Source organism: Capsicum annuum, chromosome 4 (assembly GCF_002878395.1).
Source record: "Capsicum annuum cultivar UCD-10X-F1 chromosome 4, UCD10Xv1.1, whole genome shotgun sequence".
In the NCBI taxonomy this organism is placed as follows: domain Eukaryota; kingdom Viridiplantae; phylum Streptophyta; class Magnoliopsida; order Solanales; family Solanaceae; genus Capsicum; species Capsicum annuum.
This window is the reverse complement of record NC_061114.1, coordinates 14,293,992-14,311,501: the sequence shown is the minus strand read 5'-3', so window position 1 is coordinate 14,311,501 and position 17,510 is coordinate 14,293,992. Positions and strand designations below refer to the sequence as shown.

The 17,510-nt window shown below is 35.0% G+C and overlaps 1 protein-coding gene across 2 annotated transcripts; it reads right to left on the bottom strand.

Moving 5' to 3' along the window:
• Positions 1–6,777: 6,777 nt before the first annotated feature.
• Positions 6,778–10,584, bottom strand: LOC107868224 (serine/threonine-protein kinase PCRK1). Of its 2 annotated transcripts, XM_016714851.2 has the most exons (5): positions 10,331–10,584; positions 8,214–8,610; positions 7,878–8,138; positions 7,648–7,770; positions 6,778–7,426 (listed from the first exon to the last, which is right to left on the bottom strand). In XM_016714851.2, the coding sequence occupies exons 2-5, from the start codon at positions 8,589–8,591 to the stop codon at positions 6,890–6,892; spliced, it is 1,299 nt and encodes a 432-aa protein (XP_016570337.2). In that variant the 5' UTR covers positions 8,592–8,610; positions 10,331–10,584; the 3' UTR covers positions 6,778–6,889. The 2 variants fall into 2 exon arrangements, with proteins under 2 accessions (XP_016570337.2, XP_047266719.1); XM_047410763.1 differs by lacking the exon at positions 10,331–10,584 and having other exon boundaries at positions 8,214–9,887.
• Positions 10,585–17,510: the final 6,926 nt, after the last annotated feature.

Here is a 17,510-nt window from a genome sequence, read left to right as displayed (position 1 = left end):
TACCATATTTGATATTTGTTTAATTTTTTTTTGTTTTCCATTCGGTATTTGGTGTCGTATTGGAGTTCCGACTAGTCCAGTTCACGCATTGCAGGACCAATTAAGGTGACAGTGCTCCCAACAGAATTTTCTCCGTACCTAGGGTCGAACCCTCAACCTCTAGTTAAGGGTGGAACAATCCCATCCATTACACCACAACCCATGATATTTGTCTAATTATGACATGTAGGAGTACGATGCGTTTTTGCATTTTATAAGTATTATACTTAAAATTTTGATTTTATCTTATCTTGACTGAAATACTTTTTTCATTTAGTTAACTTAACAAAGAAAATTATTGTACTTTTTTTAAAAAATATTTCTCAATTTATAAAATGATAATTTAATATAATTGCAACATTTTTAAAAAAATTAAAGTCATGATTTTTTTTTAATTATATGAGGATATGTAAGTCGAAATTGAATGAAACTATAATTGATATCAATTACGTGTCATATTATATTTAAACCCAACTTAAAAATTCCAAACTATAATAAATTAATTTAATATACTAATAATATAATATTTTTATAAATCAAGAATCGAAATTATCAAACCAAAATTTTCAATAATGTGTCACCAATGACATGTGCCCATTCCTTCTTAGCGTTTCCTTTCAAGTTTCAATTATAGGTTGATGCATGGGTCCTCTTAAGATCGTGAATAATAATGGGAGATTTAATTGGACTATTTTATTTATTATTATTTTATTGTATTTACAGAAATTTTTGTTTATTATAAGCTGGCATACAACATAGATTCACGTAGAGGGGGAGGTAACATACATCACGCTATTTTGTAACTAATAAATCATATATTTCATCGTAAAAAATCTTTTGTGACGAATTTCTTTTACCAAATTTCATCAATTAATCGTGCTTAAACATGGGTCTTACGGTTCATTTGGATGAGCTTATTTTTTTGACTTATAAGTCAAAAATTATATTTGTGCCTTTTTAACTTAAAATAAAGTGCTTTTAAGCACTTTAGAATTTTACGCAAACACATCAAAAAGCTTAAAAGCTATTTTTGATTTAAAAACACTTAAAATAAGCCCATCCAAAGTAAGATGATTTAGTGTTTCATCGATAAAAAGAAGGTTATAATATTAACTAAAAAATTCTTCCCCCAATGCGTCACATTTTGTGATGAATTTATTTGTCATAACAATATTTTTTTTTATACGTGATAATATAGTTTTATCACTAAAAATTTATTAATACGATAAAATTTCGCTATCCTTAATTATTTAGTGCAATCAGTGACATATCAATTGTCTCCGAAGTTATATATATTTAGTGGCTGAAAAAATATGATTTCATCACCGATGACTAATTTGGACTGTTGATGGTGGGGGCAGGCATCATTCACAAGCATCAAGACGGTTTTCGCGTGCCACAAATGAACTACTAAGAAGAAGAATCCTAGAAGAAAAATGAGAGGAAGCTAACTGAGACAGGGGCGTTTTTCTTTTTCGCAAAGACGCAACACCACTGCTTGGCAGTTGCACACACACAACACAACTTCAACCACAACACACACTTTGCACAGTCTAAGTAATTAGACACAAATTGCAGAAACGTAAAGCACTCAATACTTTACAGGAACCGCGTTCCCAATCTTTATATTTCTCTCAGAAATTACAAAGGAATGTCACTCGAAATTGTACAAAGGCATACAACACTCTCACTCACAAAACTGAGTGTCTCACACATCTCTCTCAGGATGATTCTGATGCCTTTACAATTTTCCAGCAACACATATAAATATTGCAGGAGCAGTTTACAGCAGTTACAAACAACTACACCTGGCAACCTATCTTTGGACAAGGCTACATGCTGTCACATGACATTCAACTACCTGATCTAAGTGTCTAAATACAATATGAAAATACACATGTTTACAGCATTTCGAAATTCAAACTAAATAACTACCTCATGTGACTAGCACATGAGTAGTCTTTCATACTTAGCCAATTTGTCAATGCTAAATACTTAGTCAATTTTCATCTTTTGCAACACTTAGCCATTCCAGTTTTGTCTTGTCATGCTTATCAGCTATGCCTCGTTTTGCCAGCATCATGCCATGCCAATGTCATGCCCTCGCCTGCATCTGCGTCAGGTCATTATCCGCGCCATGAAGCTGTCTTAGTCATGCCACTGCTTAGGCCACGCCAATGCCCATGCTGTGGCTCCGTCTTGATCATGCCAGTATCTATATCTGCATCCATACCTGTGCCATGCCATCACTTGTGCCTCGCCAGTGTCGATGTCATGCCAGTGCTCATGACTGCATCCATGCCTGTGCCATGCTATCACCTGCGCCTCTCCAATGTCAATATCATGCCAGTGCCATGCTACTGCCTGCACGCATGCCCACGTAGGTGCCATGCGCCTGTCGTTGCCTCAAGTGCCCAAGGAAGCCTTGCCATCACTTCAGCTACCATGGGTCTCACCAACTGCTTTGCCATCTCATAGCAATTACAACACCACAATGTTTGCTTAAGCACATGTCAAGGCCAATGTGCACCTTGACATGGCCTTGTGCCATCAAGACTTAGACTGGGGGTCTAACAAAACACCCTTACCTAATAAACTCGACGCCCTCGTCGAGGTTATTCTGGTGTAGTCCTTAGCAATAGAGTATACTGCAGCAATCTCTTTTTGACTTAGCGCTTTAGCAATCTGGTTGTACTTTCCTGGTTTATGCTCCAACATGTTCGCAACATCATCCGTCTGCACTACAAACCAATTACCCAACAAATAGACTCTCCAAGTCTGTAAATAATGCAATACTAAAATCATCCCCTTTTTAGGTGTCGAATCTCTTTGCTCAGCATCACTCATCTTCTGACCTACGAAAGCCACAGGATGGCCTTCCTGCACTAATATGTCTCCAACGGTTATATCTGACGCAGCAGTGTATACTTTAAACAACAACTCAAAGACTGGCAGCTTCACAATGGGTTTTGAAGCAATAACATCCTTCAACGCTTGAAATGCTGCATTGCACTTCTCAGAAAACACCCACTTGACATTTTTCTCCCGCAAATCTGTCAATGCCGCAGCTTCTTTTGAGTAACCTGAAATGAACTTTTGATTTGCCTCGTCTCCAATCATCACTCCATCTAAGTGAAGAATAGGAACAAATCAAAATTTTCCAAGGAAATCTATCCCTAGAATAACTTCAATATCACCTAATGGCATAGCCATCAAGTCATGCTTCCCCGTCCAACTTCCAATCACCATCTGCACATCGTAAGCCACGCCCATAATTGTTTGTGCCTTGGAACTCACCGTTTAGACAAAGGATGGACCTTTCTTCAACTTAAGTCCATATTTCACAGCAACTTTGACATCCACAAAAGTATGAGTGGCTCCAGTATCCACCGTTGCCATCATACAATTGCCATCAGTCTTCATCTCAAAGTGAATCAACGCATCATGATGGTTGAAAGTCTTTGAGGATTTACCTACAACATTCAGCACACTGATATGATTGAGTGACAATCCCAAAGAATTCACCAACGCCGCAACAACTTCGTCATCTCCACCTTGATCCACATCACCAGCAAGCAAAGCATTCACTCATTCATGATTAGGACAACTCTTGGCCAAATGCAATCCACCACAAGTCCAACAGCCCTTCGTATTGCTATTCTTCCACTTGTTCTTGGTGTTTCCAGCATTCCCTTGGCTCTTGCCCTTATCATTCTCGTCATTTCGTTCATCTTTCTCTTCTTCCCATTCCTTCTCAGTCTTTTTATTTGACTTTGAAGAAGTAGGAATGTCAAAATCTGAACAAGTTGAGCGAAAATCTACCAACGAGTCAGCGGCAGCAATTGCACTAGGCAAGTCTTTCACATTTTGCCTCCGTAGTTCTTTCTGAGCCCATGCTTGTATCCCTGAGATGAAATTATGCAACTTGTCTTCATCAGACATGTTTTGGATGTCCAACATCAAAGAAGTAAATTCCTTGATATAGTCACAAATTGATCCCGTCCGTCGTAGCCTTTTCAACGTGTCTCTAGCAATCTATGAGGCATTTCTAGGAAGAAATTAATTCCTCATTTCCTTCTTTAACTTATCCCAAGTATCAATTTTAGGACGTCCAGCACTTTCATCCTCCACATTTCGAGTTCTCCACCATAATTTTGCATCACCAGTCAAATACATTGTGTAATGTTCAATTTGTCTGTTGCAGCAACTCGTACAAAAGAGAAATACTGCTCCATATCCTACAGAAAATTCTCCAATTCCTTGGCACTTCTAGCACCGCTAAAAGGCTTGGGTTCAGGAATTTTTACTTTGGAACTGCTTTCCTGGGTCTGTCCTGATGCAGCCACCGCACGTCACAGTACCATCGTCTCCGTCTGTAAATCTACCATCACCTTGCCCTGGTCCTGCACCAGCGACATCAAGGCATCGCGTGAACTCAACAATTCTACAGCACGTTCATCATACTGGTTTCATAACTGAACCAGTTCATCATTCAAGGCAGTGATTTGAGTGATCAAATCCACTACGCCTTCAGTTTGTAAGAGTCCGTCTGTAATGCCAATGAAGTTTCGAATTCGTGTAACATCTTCATTTAATTGAGTGACAGACACCATTTTCGTATTGCAATTCTCTGATACAAGTTGAGATAGGGGAATTTTTCTTTTTCGCAAAGACGCAACACCACTGCTTGGCAGTTGCACACATACAACACAACTTCAGCCACAACACACATTTTGCACAGTCTAAGTAATTAGACACAAATTGCAGAAACATAAAGCACTCAATCGTTTACAGGAATCGCGTTTCCAACCTTTATATTTCTCTCAGAAATTATAAAAGAATGTCACTCGAAATTGTACAAAGGCATACAACACTCTCACTCACAAAACTGAGTATCTCACACATCTCTCTCAGGATGATTCTAATGCCTTTACAATTTTCCAGCAACACAGATAAATACTGCAGGAGCAGTTTACAGCAGTTACAAACAACTACACCTGGCAGCCTATCTTTGGACAAGGCCACATGCTGTCACATGATATTCAACCACCCGATCTAAGTGTTTAAATACAATCTGAAAATACACATGTTTACAGCATTTTGAAATTCAAACTAAATAACTACCTCATGTGACTAGCACATGAGTAGTCTTTCACACTTAGCCAATTTGTCAATGCTAAACACTTAGTCAATTTCCATCTTTTGCAACACTTAGCCATTCCAGCTTTGTTTTTTCATGCTTATCAGCCATGCCTCTTCTTTCCAGCATCATGCCATGCCAATGTCATGCCCTCGCCTGCGTCTGCGTCATGCCATTGTCCGCGCCATGAAGCTGTCTTAGCCATGCCACTACTTAGGCCACGCCAATGCCCATGCTGTGACTCTGCCTTGATCATGTCAGTGTCTATGTCTACATCCATGCCTGTACCATGCCATCACTTGCGCCTCGCCAGTGTCTATGTCATGCCAGTGCTCATGACTGCGTCCATGCCTGTGCCATGCCATCACCTGCGCCTCTCCAGTGTTGATTTCATGCCAGTGCCATGCTACTGCCTGCACGCATGACCATGTAGGTGCCATGTGCCTGTCGTTGCCTCAAATGCCCAAGGCAGCCTTGCCATCACTCCAGCTACCATGGTTCTCACCAATTGCTTTGCCATCTCATAGCAATTACAACATCACATTGTTTCCTTAAGCACATGTCAAGGCCAATGTGCACCTTGACATGGCCTTGTGCCATCAAGACTTAGACTGGGGGTCTAATACTAACCAACTTCTAGGAGAGATATAATTGATATTATTGTAGGTGAAATATTACAACAATTATAATTAAAAATACAAAAAATAAAGAGAATAAAATAATTTTCTTCTTGATATGTCATTTAACACAGTTACCTAATTTATTCATATTCCACTGCCTTTTAATGTTTTTACAGATATACCTTTAAGAAAGAATAAAGAAATTATAGCTTCAACCTTGTTGTCTTCACTTAAACTATAAAATTTAAGTTCATTTTAAAAAAAAACTTACTATTTAAATATATTTTTATTAATAATTGTGTGATGTTAAAAATTTAGTACTCACTAATTAATATAGAGTACGCACTCGTATCAAAAGATTAATGATTAGTGAAAGAGAGAGCAAAGAAAAAGCACCACGAACTAACAACAACAACATACCCCAATGTATTCCCACACAGTGGAGTTTGAGGAGTGTAAAGTGTACGCAGCCCATACCACTACCTCAAATAGAGTAGAGAAGCAAAAAGTAGAAGTTGGTGGATTTCAAACCCGGGTTACTTGTGCGGCAGGCTCGGCTCTCTGCCGGTGGCACTACTCTCCACTTTGTTCATGGGGAGCCAAGTGCAGAGCCGGAGCTAAAATTTCAACTAAGGGAGTTCAATATTTGAAGAAAAATTAACCGAAGGAGGTTCAACACCTACTATATATACATAAAGAAAATAATTTTAATCAGGTATAAAAAATTCATTTTTCGTAGCCCCTAGCCAAAGGCTGGCTCCGCTCCTGGGGGCAAGTGTAATATAAATTTGATTGTTAATGCATATACACATATTTATACAAAGTTTCAGTCGAGGTATGTGGGTGCCATGGCACCCCACCACCCATACACAGATCCGCCCCTGTTGCAAGTTGAAGGCTGTGGTCGTTACATCCTTTTTGTGAGTGATAAATTGTGTGTTATATTCACTTTCATATTTGGTCATTGCCATTTGTGTATTTACTATGCTCAATATGATTTCATCTTATAATTTCGCAAAGTCGAACATTTTTACAATTTGAGTCATTTGCACAAGAAAACCGAAGGTAGCATACGCATCATTTCGGCCACTCAATTGGAACTGACAAGCTTAGGCTTCCACAATTTCCATACCAACAACTTGTTTTCTCCAGGAGTACTGTGTTCTACCAACCTTCTGCTTGCATTTAGACATCTTACTCTGAACTTCTCATCGTCAATTTTTGGCGTTGAACTATCTTCTACAGGCGTCTCTGGATGACTTTTTGCTTCAGCCGTGGCCTCCACGATCTGATTCACCATCTCGTAGACCTCACTCATTTTTGGCCGGTTCCTCGGGTGCTTAACTAAACACCTATTTGCTATGGCAGCTAAATTCTGAGCTGATTTAATCGAGTAGTTCCCATCCAATCGAGGATCCAAAATTTGTTCAAACTTCTTCATGTCTGTAAGATGTGGTCTCACCCACTCGAGTAGTTTTTGCTCGTTTTTAGGTTTATTTCTGTCCAAGGGATGCCTACCTGTAATGAGTTCGTATAGAAACACTCCATAGCTCCATACATCACTCTTGGCAGTTAGGCGCCCGGTCTGTATGTATTCTGGAGCTGCATATCCAACAGTTCCCACCACCTAATGAAATCAAACGAGTTCATCATCAGTGTAGTTGATCAAGTATATTTTACAAAACATGATATATCATTTACTGAGGTGAAAATCGCTCTAAATATTTCTGAAATAGACCATCAAACATGTGACTTCAAGTACGCTTATGAATACGTACTATCTTAACTCATCAAGTACTTCAAACACATGTAGGTATCTTTAATACAATGGAGCTATATTGAGCGTACCGCGGTTGAGACATGGCTTAATCCGTCAGAAGGGCCTAATCGGGCCAAGCCAAAATCGGAAAGCTTTGCATTCCATTTCTCATCCAAGAGAATGTTCGATGATTTGAAATCTCTAAAGATAATCTGCACCAAACAATATGTATTAATTACATCTAAAACATAAGAATGAAAATAAGATGATTTCTGCGCACAGCAGCAGTCATTTTTGAGGTGGATAAGTGTTGAATCACCTGAAACTCCATTCCCTCGTGAAGGTATGCCAAGCCTCTAGCAGCATCGCGGGCAATATTTAATCTTATTTCCCATGGCAAAGGTGACATAAAACGACTCATTAAATGATCCTGCACGCTTTTGTTGGGCAAGAACTCATATACCAGCAGACGTTGTATTCCTCTCTCATCGTCCTGTGCGCAATAGCCTATGAGTTTGACAAGATTCGGATGCTCAACGACACCCAGGACGCTCACCTCAGTAACCCATTCCTTATGCCCCTAAATCACAAGCCAAACTCAATTTCAGACAAAAAAGACCAAGGGGAACCACTAGCGTAAACGCCTAAAACTAACCTGCAAGCCTCTCTGACTGAGTTGTTTAACCGCGATATTGGAATCTTTCATGTCCTTCAAAACTCCCCTGTATACACCACCAAAACCGCCTTCTCCTATCATGAGGGATCGGCTAAAGTTCCTAGTGGCGGTCTTCAACTCTTCAACTGTGAAGACTCTAAGGTTGCTAGGCATTTTATTAGACAAACATGAAAACGAAAGCCTTGAAGAGGACTCAGTGCTAATATCCGATGACACATTCTGCGAGCTGTATTCAGATCCTTTCAACTCGCGATCTGTACTTGAAACCGAGGCAGATGATGACTGTCCTGATGTCGACTTCGTAGTCTTGTTTTGATCATCATTCTTATCTGAATTAGAGAGCTGGAAACACTTCATAGACCTTATAAATACAAACCTGCATATATCACAATCAAATCAAATAATATATGCAATTCTTTGTTTGGAAAAATTTAAAATGTACTAAGCTAAGACTACAATGTCCCACTAAAAACATATAGTAGCGACTTTCTGACCTGTTGTGGCGCTTTTTGTCGCCACAAATGGTCCAATTTCTTGTGAGATTATAAATCAGTAACCGTAGTTTATTCGACTTCAACTTACATACACTCATATAATAGAGAAATATGACTTCGACTTTTCAAGAAATGCCTGAATTATATCATACTGATTACACCATCCACATGTAGAAATATTGAAAAGAAAGTACAAGCAATTCCCTGTGTTAATCAAATATACCTAAAGAATATTTCTAACATAGAGTAGTCAAAGTGTCAATATTTTCAAAAGTAATTTTTATACTAATAATAGTTTTATATTTTTTTTAATATTATAATAATAATATACATGACATGTACATGTAACTACACACTTTAGTATGATATTCAATATTTTTTATATTCATTTTTCCCTTACCAAATACCAATTTTTTAAAAATACATATGTGGGTGTGTTTGGTATGGAGAAAAACATTTTCTGCAAAATGTCGCCACCCCAAGGCCCCACATCCCACCCCTCCCACCGATATAGTTATTTGTTACTATAGATTATATATAAATATTTTTGAAATAATATTTTTTTTATTATCTTAACAAATACTAAAAAAATAAATAAAAAATTATTTTTTCATGAAAAATATTATCTCCATGCCAAACACACCTAATATAAAATACTTTAATTTGTTAATGATAGTTTGAGATCTACCATATCATATCTACTCTAATCCCAAACTTCCCTTGTGTATCCCATTTACAACCCACACGAACCCACAAGGCTATTCCTTCTTTCTCATTTTAAATATACTAACCATAATTTAATGGATTAAAAAGAAATTTAAAAAAGGGAAACATATAAAGGAGAAACAAAGAATTGGAAGAAAAAGATAATAGTGGCAATTTCGAGGATCACCTTAGAAATGGTTGATGCATCAACAACAAAGAAAATAATATATTCAATATATTCCCATAAAGTTGGGTCTGAGGTGGTAAGTATATGTAGTCCGTACCACTACATTAAAGATGAGACACAAAACATATTTTCGATAAGCCCTCAACTCAACTCAAGACAACAATAGTCTAGTAAAAGCCATAACATAAGAATGAGAAACAATAAATAGTAAAAAAAAATAACAGATAGTAACAAAAATAAAACTACCACAAAATAATAATACTATTATAACCTTCAAAATGATTAATGATAAAGAAACAATAGATAGTAATGAAACAACATATAGTAATGAAAACAAGAATACTACAACCTTCAAAATGATTGATAACAAAGAAACAATCGATAGTAACAAAGGAACAGATAATTCGAAAACAAAACTACATAAAATAATATTACAATCTTCCAAATGGTTGACGATAAACAAAAGAATTAAGAACTTTGAAAGAGGTAATTACAAGAAAAGGTATGTATATTTAGCTTTAGGGACAATAGAGAATGAGTGATCTAACAATAAGAGTTGAACTAAAACAAAAACAAGATATAGTACGTAACAAAACAACAAATAGTAACAAAAATAATACTATCACAAAATAATACTTGGTGATATATAAACAAAAGAATGAAAAAACTTTGATTAAGAGAAATTTAGAAGAAGAGGTATGTATATTTACCTTTAGGAACAATAATGTAGAATGATTGAGCTAACAATGAGAATACTTAGAACTAAAACTTCATAAAAGTACTATCATGAACTTATTTTGAAAAAATAAAATAAATGAAATAAGAAAAGAAATCAAGTAAGCAACGAGCATCCCATTATCCCAAAAAAGTCAATGCTTTGGCAGCTGGATTTCAGCTCACCAAACTTGATTTCGACGTGCCTGTTTTTCATTTTTACTTATCATATTTGACGAAATTAGAAGCCTAGTCAAAATTTCTATAAAAGAATTTAAAATTTAAAGAAAAATTAACTAAAAAAAATCTAAAATATACACATAAAATTTATTTTAATCATATATTAATTATATAATTTTTTACCAAAAGAAAATTCAAACGAACCCTTAGTAAAAAGCTGATTTTACCCCTGGACATAATTATTAAGAAAATAATTATTTTATCATAATATTTTAATTAATTAATATTTACTATTATATTTTAAAATTAATTTAAAGAATAAATAATAATACTAAGGATAAAATAAAAATTATTTTTATAATACATTAAAATTAAAAATTTAATTAAAAAATAAATGACAAGTAATTTAAAATCGAGGAAGAATCAAAAAGCTTAGGTATTTTAGATTTAAACAGTCATCAAAATCAATATTTTAGACGTGTGCACTTTACATTTATCCAACTGTCTTTTTGTTGTGGGTTTGTCATAAAGTTAGATCACAATTTGTACACATCTTTAGTTCTCCTTCGTTTTAAAAAAGTTAGATCATATGTTTTGATTTTCTACAAAGTTCAAGAAATTTTTTTTTTTGATTTTAATTTTATAATCTAAAATTTAGTTATGTCAAATATATTAAAAAAGATTAATTTTATAATTTTAAATATATTATATAAAAATTAAAATTAAAATATTATTAAAAAAAGGATATTTTTTATGCATGCTTAAAATTAGCTACTAGCAGCCTGTTTGGATGATGGTTTTTTATGATATGGTATGGTATGATTACCATGAGAACCATATATGTTTTCATGTTTTTCTAAAAATGATGGTATGATATGTTATTATTTCATGATTTGATAACTATGAAATGAAGCAATTTCATGAACCACCAATTTGATAGTGTGCCATAATTTTTATTTTTCTTTTTCAACTATATCCTTATATAATTTTATTTTATCCTTTACACTATTTACTATTCTTTTACTATTTCTACTATAAACACGAATTTTATTTTGGTTTCTGCTGTTGGAAGGCAGTTTATGTGCAATCACACAAATAACTGTGCAACCCGCCTTCATATTGCACCAAGTTGCTCAAGCTTAACCTGATATTCACTCCAATGGAATTGTAATCATGTAAATGAGATTTATTAATTATGCAGAAATATTCTATTGAATGTTGAGTTCTCTTCGTTTTCCCCTCGTTCATCTGTTGGGCTTCAACTTAACGTTTCAATATTAAATTTTTAATAAATTTAAAATTTTTAGAGTAATAATTAGGGGCCTTTTAATAAATTTACCTGTTATCATACAGTACCATACCATCAAACTAAATAAAAAAATTATTATTAAACCGCAGTAAACAATACAATCCATCCATATATGATACTGCACCATACCATACTATACTGTACCATACATTATGAAACCATGGCAAAACCCCGTCCAAACAAGCTATAGGTGGAATGTTACTTGAAGAATTGTTCAAATCCCTCTTAATTAATTAGTACTTTGATTGTATGTTATGATTTGATTTCTTGTATGTGTTGGACAATGGATCTACTAAATTTTGTAGAGAATCTAATTTGTCTATATCCTCTTGCTTTATTTTCAATGAGAAACACTATTTTCTTAGATTCATTTTAGTTTGATAAATTTCATTTTATATAGAGGTTTAAAAAATTATAAATTAAATAATTAATTTTATTATTTTATTATTTATTCATATTAATGATATTCATTGGGCATGAGAATAGACATTGGAATTGTAATTGTTCATATTTAATGTATATTATTAATTATAGAAATAAAATTAAAAAAATTTAATTGATATTATCCTTATCTAATGATTATATAAAGTGTATATACTTAAATTTATACTTTCAAAATATAATTAATAAAACTAATTTAATAAAATAAACTTCTAATAAAAAAATTCTCAGAGAAATATCAAGTCAATAAAAATCAATTAACTTAAAACAGAGAAATGTATATCTTTAAAAGATGTAAAACACTTGTTTTCTTGTAAACCATAATCGTTAGTATGTTAATATTCTATTTAATATTCATAAATTGATGCATTTATACGTCGTAAGTTGGGTTTAGGAAAAAAGGGAAGCTAATATGCTACACTACTAAAAAAAAAAAAAGTAAAATTGACCACTAAAATCGATCACAAGTGGTTGGTTTTAATCAAAAACTGATCACAAAACCGATCAAAATTTTTGGTCGGTAAAGTAGTGGTAGGTTTTTAGAAACTGACCACAAGTGGTTGGTTTTTTTAAAAATTAATATATATTTTTAAAATTCATTATCATTTTATTAAAATTGAAAAAAATAATTTAAGGCAATACAAAATCGACCACAAGTGGTTGGTTTTCTGGGAATTTTTTTTAAAAAATAAAAGATCAAATACAACATGCAACAACACTGCAATACAGCAGTAACCAAAATCTAAATACAGTAGCAACAACATCAAAAAACCAAATGTAAATACTTTTAAAAGTGTACAACACATACAAAAGTATGAAAAAACTACAAGAAGAGTTTCAAACAACAAAATGTCTTAATTTAAAGTACAAGACATACAAAAATAAAAAAACTAACGGTCATCATCATGTAATTCGAGCTCGTATTCCATATCAGCATCCGTTCTGAAATCATCCAGGGGGCCTAGACCGTTTGCAACCCGAACTGCATCACCAGGACACGGAGGAATAACCCCCACAGTCTGAATGAAAGAGCTGAACTGCTGCTGCAGCATCCTGATTTGTCTCGCACTATGTTCAGCATCCTGCTCTGTCTTCTTTTGCCTCTCACTCTATTCAACATTTCTCTCTCTGTGTTCAACAAACTCTTCAGTGAGTTGAGAAACCGTATATTCTAGTCTTTGAATGGTTTCTGTATCAACCGAAGAGCTAGAGTATGCAGCGCCGGACGAACACCTAATGTTATCGCCAAAAAATTCAATGTGGTATCCGTAGTAATGACCTCTATTTGCAGGACTTCCATCTTTTGTCCATAACTCCTTCTGTACATGCTGGGGTATTGGGTCACCCTGCCTTTCAGAAGACAGACTACTACGATACTCACCAACAAGACGCCTATATTCGTCATATATTCAAAGTAAAGTTAATACTAACAGTCAAAAAATACTATAGTTATAGTTGAATAATATCAACTTTGAGAAAAAACTTCATAAATTCAAAATTAGTTTCTTACGTGGACAGCTTTTGCACGAGGTTCAACCCAGACATCTTCATTAGTCGGGTTCTTTTTCTTTTTCACATGAGTCTCCTCGAATAGCTCATCAGTTGGTATTTTCCTACCCTTTTCTTTTTCCTGCATATAAAAAAATTATCAATGTTCAAATAATTAAAAAAATTTAAACAGAAACAAAGAATTAAAACTGTAAAAGTTGCATACCAATTTTTCCTTCACAGCAAGAATACTTCTGACACCCGTAGTATGTAGGGAGCCACCCTTGGATGATGCCCGAACTTTCTTTCCTTTTTCCCTCAACAATTGGTATTCTGGGGTATTCCAATGGCACTGATACAGTGGCCATATGGGTTCAGGAATCCACGTAGTTTTACTGATTTCTTTCGGGCATAATCCAAGAAATCATTAAATCTCGCTCTACATCTTATGAAAAAGTTCTTTATAAGAAATTCATCTGCATCATCCCACCAGTAAAATTTCTACAGGAAAAATTTAATATTTAATCTTGTGTTCCAACAAATTAAAGTGTTAATAAGTAGTCGATAAGTTAAATCCTTAACTTAAATTCTTTTACATTCTACCCCTGTAAAATTCTGGAACCTTTTGCCACTGGTCCAATAGCCGTTGAAGTGCTGACTAATGCATATTCGTGCCGTTTGTCCAACTCCAGCATTCGGTTTAAACCCACAACACAATATTAAACAGTCATTTCATAGAACACAATAATATAGTAATGAAAAAATGAGTAACGTTATTATATTAGAAATCTTACCCTCTCGCAACTGGAATAATATAAATCCTTCCAGAATCATCTTTGTCTCCTGGCTGCCTAGTAAGTGATGGTGGATGCACTGGCGTGGGCGGATCTGAAGCCACAGATAAAGTGCTTCCAAGGTGAAGATCCGACAACCCAATAGATCCAGCAGAATCGCTGTGCGAAGCTGCGTGACTGCTGCAGGCGGGTGTCGATGATGATTGATGTCTGGAGGGGCTAGAGGCCGTCCAATAGTACTATTTTGGTGGTGGCACGGTCATAGCAGCTGAATAAGTCAGTGTAGACCCATGTAGTGGCCCCACATGCATAGGAGTATGTATCGAATGGTCGGACGGCCTAGAATATAAGGGTCGTGTTGGCGCGTCAGCACACCGACCCTCAGATATATGAATACCTGTCGGTAGTTTATAAGGAGGAGGTTGTTTTTTATTTTTTGGTTGCGTAGTATCAATTTTTCCCTTACCCTTGTCACCTCTTCCTGACATCTAAATTATGTTAAGTTAACAAGTAGTTAGTTCCTACAAAATGAATATATTACAAAACATTCCAAGTAACTAATTTCAAGTTACTAATTCACATTTCAAATTGCACCAATATAATACAACACGAGATATAGACAAGAATATTTGTATTACTATATAAATAATGGAAAAGTGAAAACAACAAACTTAAAGAGTATATTACATATCAATCTTAAACAAGAAACATAAAGGTAAATATACAGTACAAAGCATAAAGACATCAATACATAATAAATACAACCTACACAACTAATCCTCCTCTTCTAAAGACTCTCCACTAATCCATTCACCCTCTTCGGAGTTTTCTTCATTGCCAACCCACTCAGCCTCTTCTTCCATTATATTAACTTCTTTAAATATATTGTCCGAGTGATTCAAACCGTCGTCCACTAATTCAACATCCACTAGCTGGTGATCAATATGCATTTCATTTTGATACGCAGTCTCCAGTACATTCTCAACTTCCACCCGGCCTATAGGCTTTGTTTTGATTACAGCCCACCAATCAGACTTGTCATTGCGCAACAGATAAGGAGCATAATACACTTGTTTAGAATTTTACGCTAGAACAAATGGATCGTAAATAAGATACGACCTATTGTGCTTCACTTCAATGATGTTATGCTCCTTATGTACTCTTGTGCCTGTTGTGCTTGGATCAAACCACTTACACCAAAAGAGGACGATTTTTTTTATTGGGAAGCCAGTTCTAAGATCTCGTGTATGATGTCAAAGTAATCAACATCATCATCACCTTTAACCCAAACACCACTATTGTTTATTTTCCTTGATCTGGAGTATTTTTCATTGAAAAATTTAAATCCATTTACTTTGTATTGGGACATTGCATTAGCTTCAACTGGACCCAAAGAAATATCTCTCAAGAGATGATCGTAAGAGGCTGCATTTGGTGAATGGTGTACCTAAAAATATTGTACATATATACATATTTTAGTTGAGGAATGTGTAAATGTTTAAACTTTATAGAAATATTAATACACTTACGAACCTCATTTTTAAACCATGTTGCAAAGGATGCATACACTTGATTTTCATGGAATTAAGTCTTAAATGAACTGAATATCCAACATGGAAAACACAATTAGTTTCTTTAAGGGAATGAGTAAACAAATAAGATATGTGAAAAATTAAATTTCCTTACTTCAGAAAGGGCTCAATTTCCAAATAATTCAGCAAGACATACAAAGTTGCTGATTTACGCTCCGTGGGATTGAGCCGGTGAGGTATGGTCTTTTTAGCCTTACAACCTTATTGATTGAAAATTAATATCGGTTGCAAATGAGGTTTATTACATCGTCCTGATGACGATTTGGTTGGTTTCTTGAACAAGCAACTTCATTACGAAAGTAGTATGAACAAAATTGAGAAGTTTCTCTTGCAAGATATGTCTCAACTATAGAGCCTTCCACCCTATGTTTGTTTTTGGGATCCCTTTTTAATTTTTCAATTGCCCTGTACAATCTTAAGGTTAGATGTATACTATATTTAAAAATGATATGTATGCATTTAAATATGTTGCAAATGCTTACCGTTCAAATGGATACATCCACCTAGTTTGAACTGGACCGCCAAGCCAAGCTTCGTGCACAAGGTGAATGGAAAGATGCTCCATCACATCGAAGAACGCTGGCGGGAAAATCTTCTCCAGCTTGTTGGTGATAACAATAATATTACTTTTCATTCGCTCCAGATTTTCTTCATTTAATGTGGTGGCACATAAGTCTTTGAAGAACAAACTGATCTCTGCTATTGGTTTTCATATATTTTTAGGTAAACCAATAAAAGCAATTGGGAGTAATTGTTCCATGAAGACATGACAATCATGGCTGTTCATTCCATGCAATATTTCTTGTATCATATCAACCCTCTTTCTCAAATTTAAGGCATATCCATCGGGCATCTTCAAACTTTGAACCTACTCACATATTTGATGTTTTTGGTCCAACTTGAATATAAAACTAGCCTTGGGCTTAAGAACATTGCCGTTGGGCCCCTTCTGTAAGTATAATTCACTGCGGTTGCAATATTCTGGTAAGTCGAGCCTGGCCTTAGGATTATCCTTTGTTTTGCTGGTGACATCCATAACTGTATTGAACAAGTTGTCAAAATAGTTCTTCTCAGTATGTATGGCATCAACATTATGTCTAAGTAAATTATCTAGCCAATATTCTAACTCCCAAAATATACTTTGCTTAGTCTAGTTATGCAAAACGTCATATCCATCAAACCTGTACAATCGTTCCTCGTTAGCTTTAGATAAATCCTGAACTATTTTTCAGACGTCATGACCGGACAGCCTTGGAGGTGGACCATTATGTTCCCTTCTATTCCTTCTGAATGCATTCTTTAGTCTCCTAAATTCATGATCAGGTGGCAAGAAACAACGATGACAATCAAACCATGAATTTTTCCTGTCATG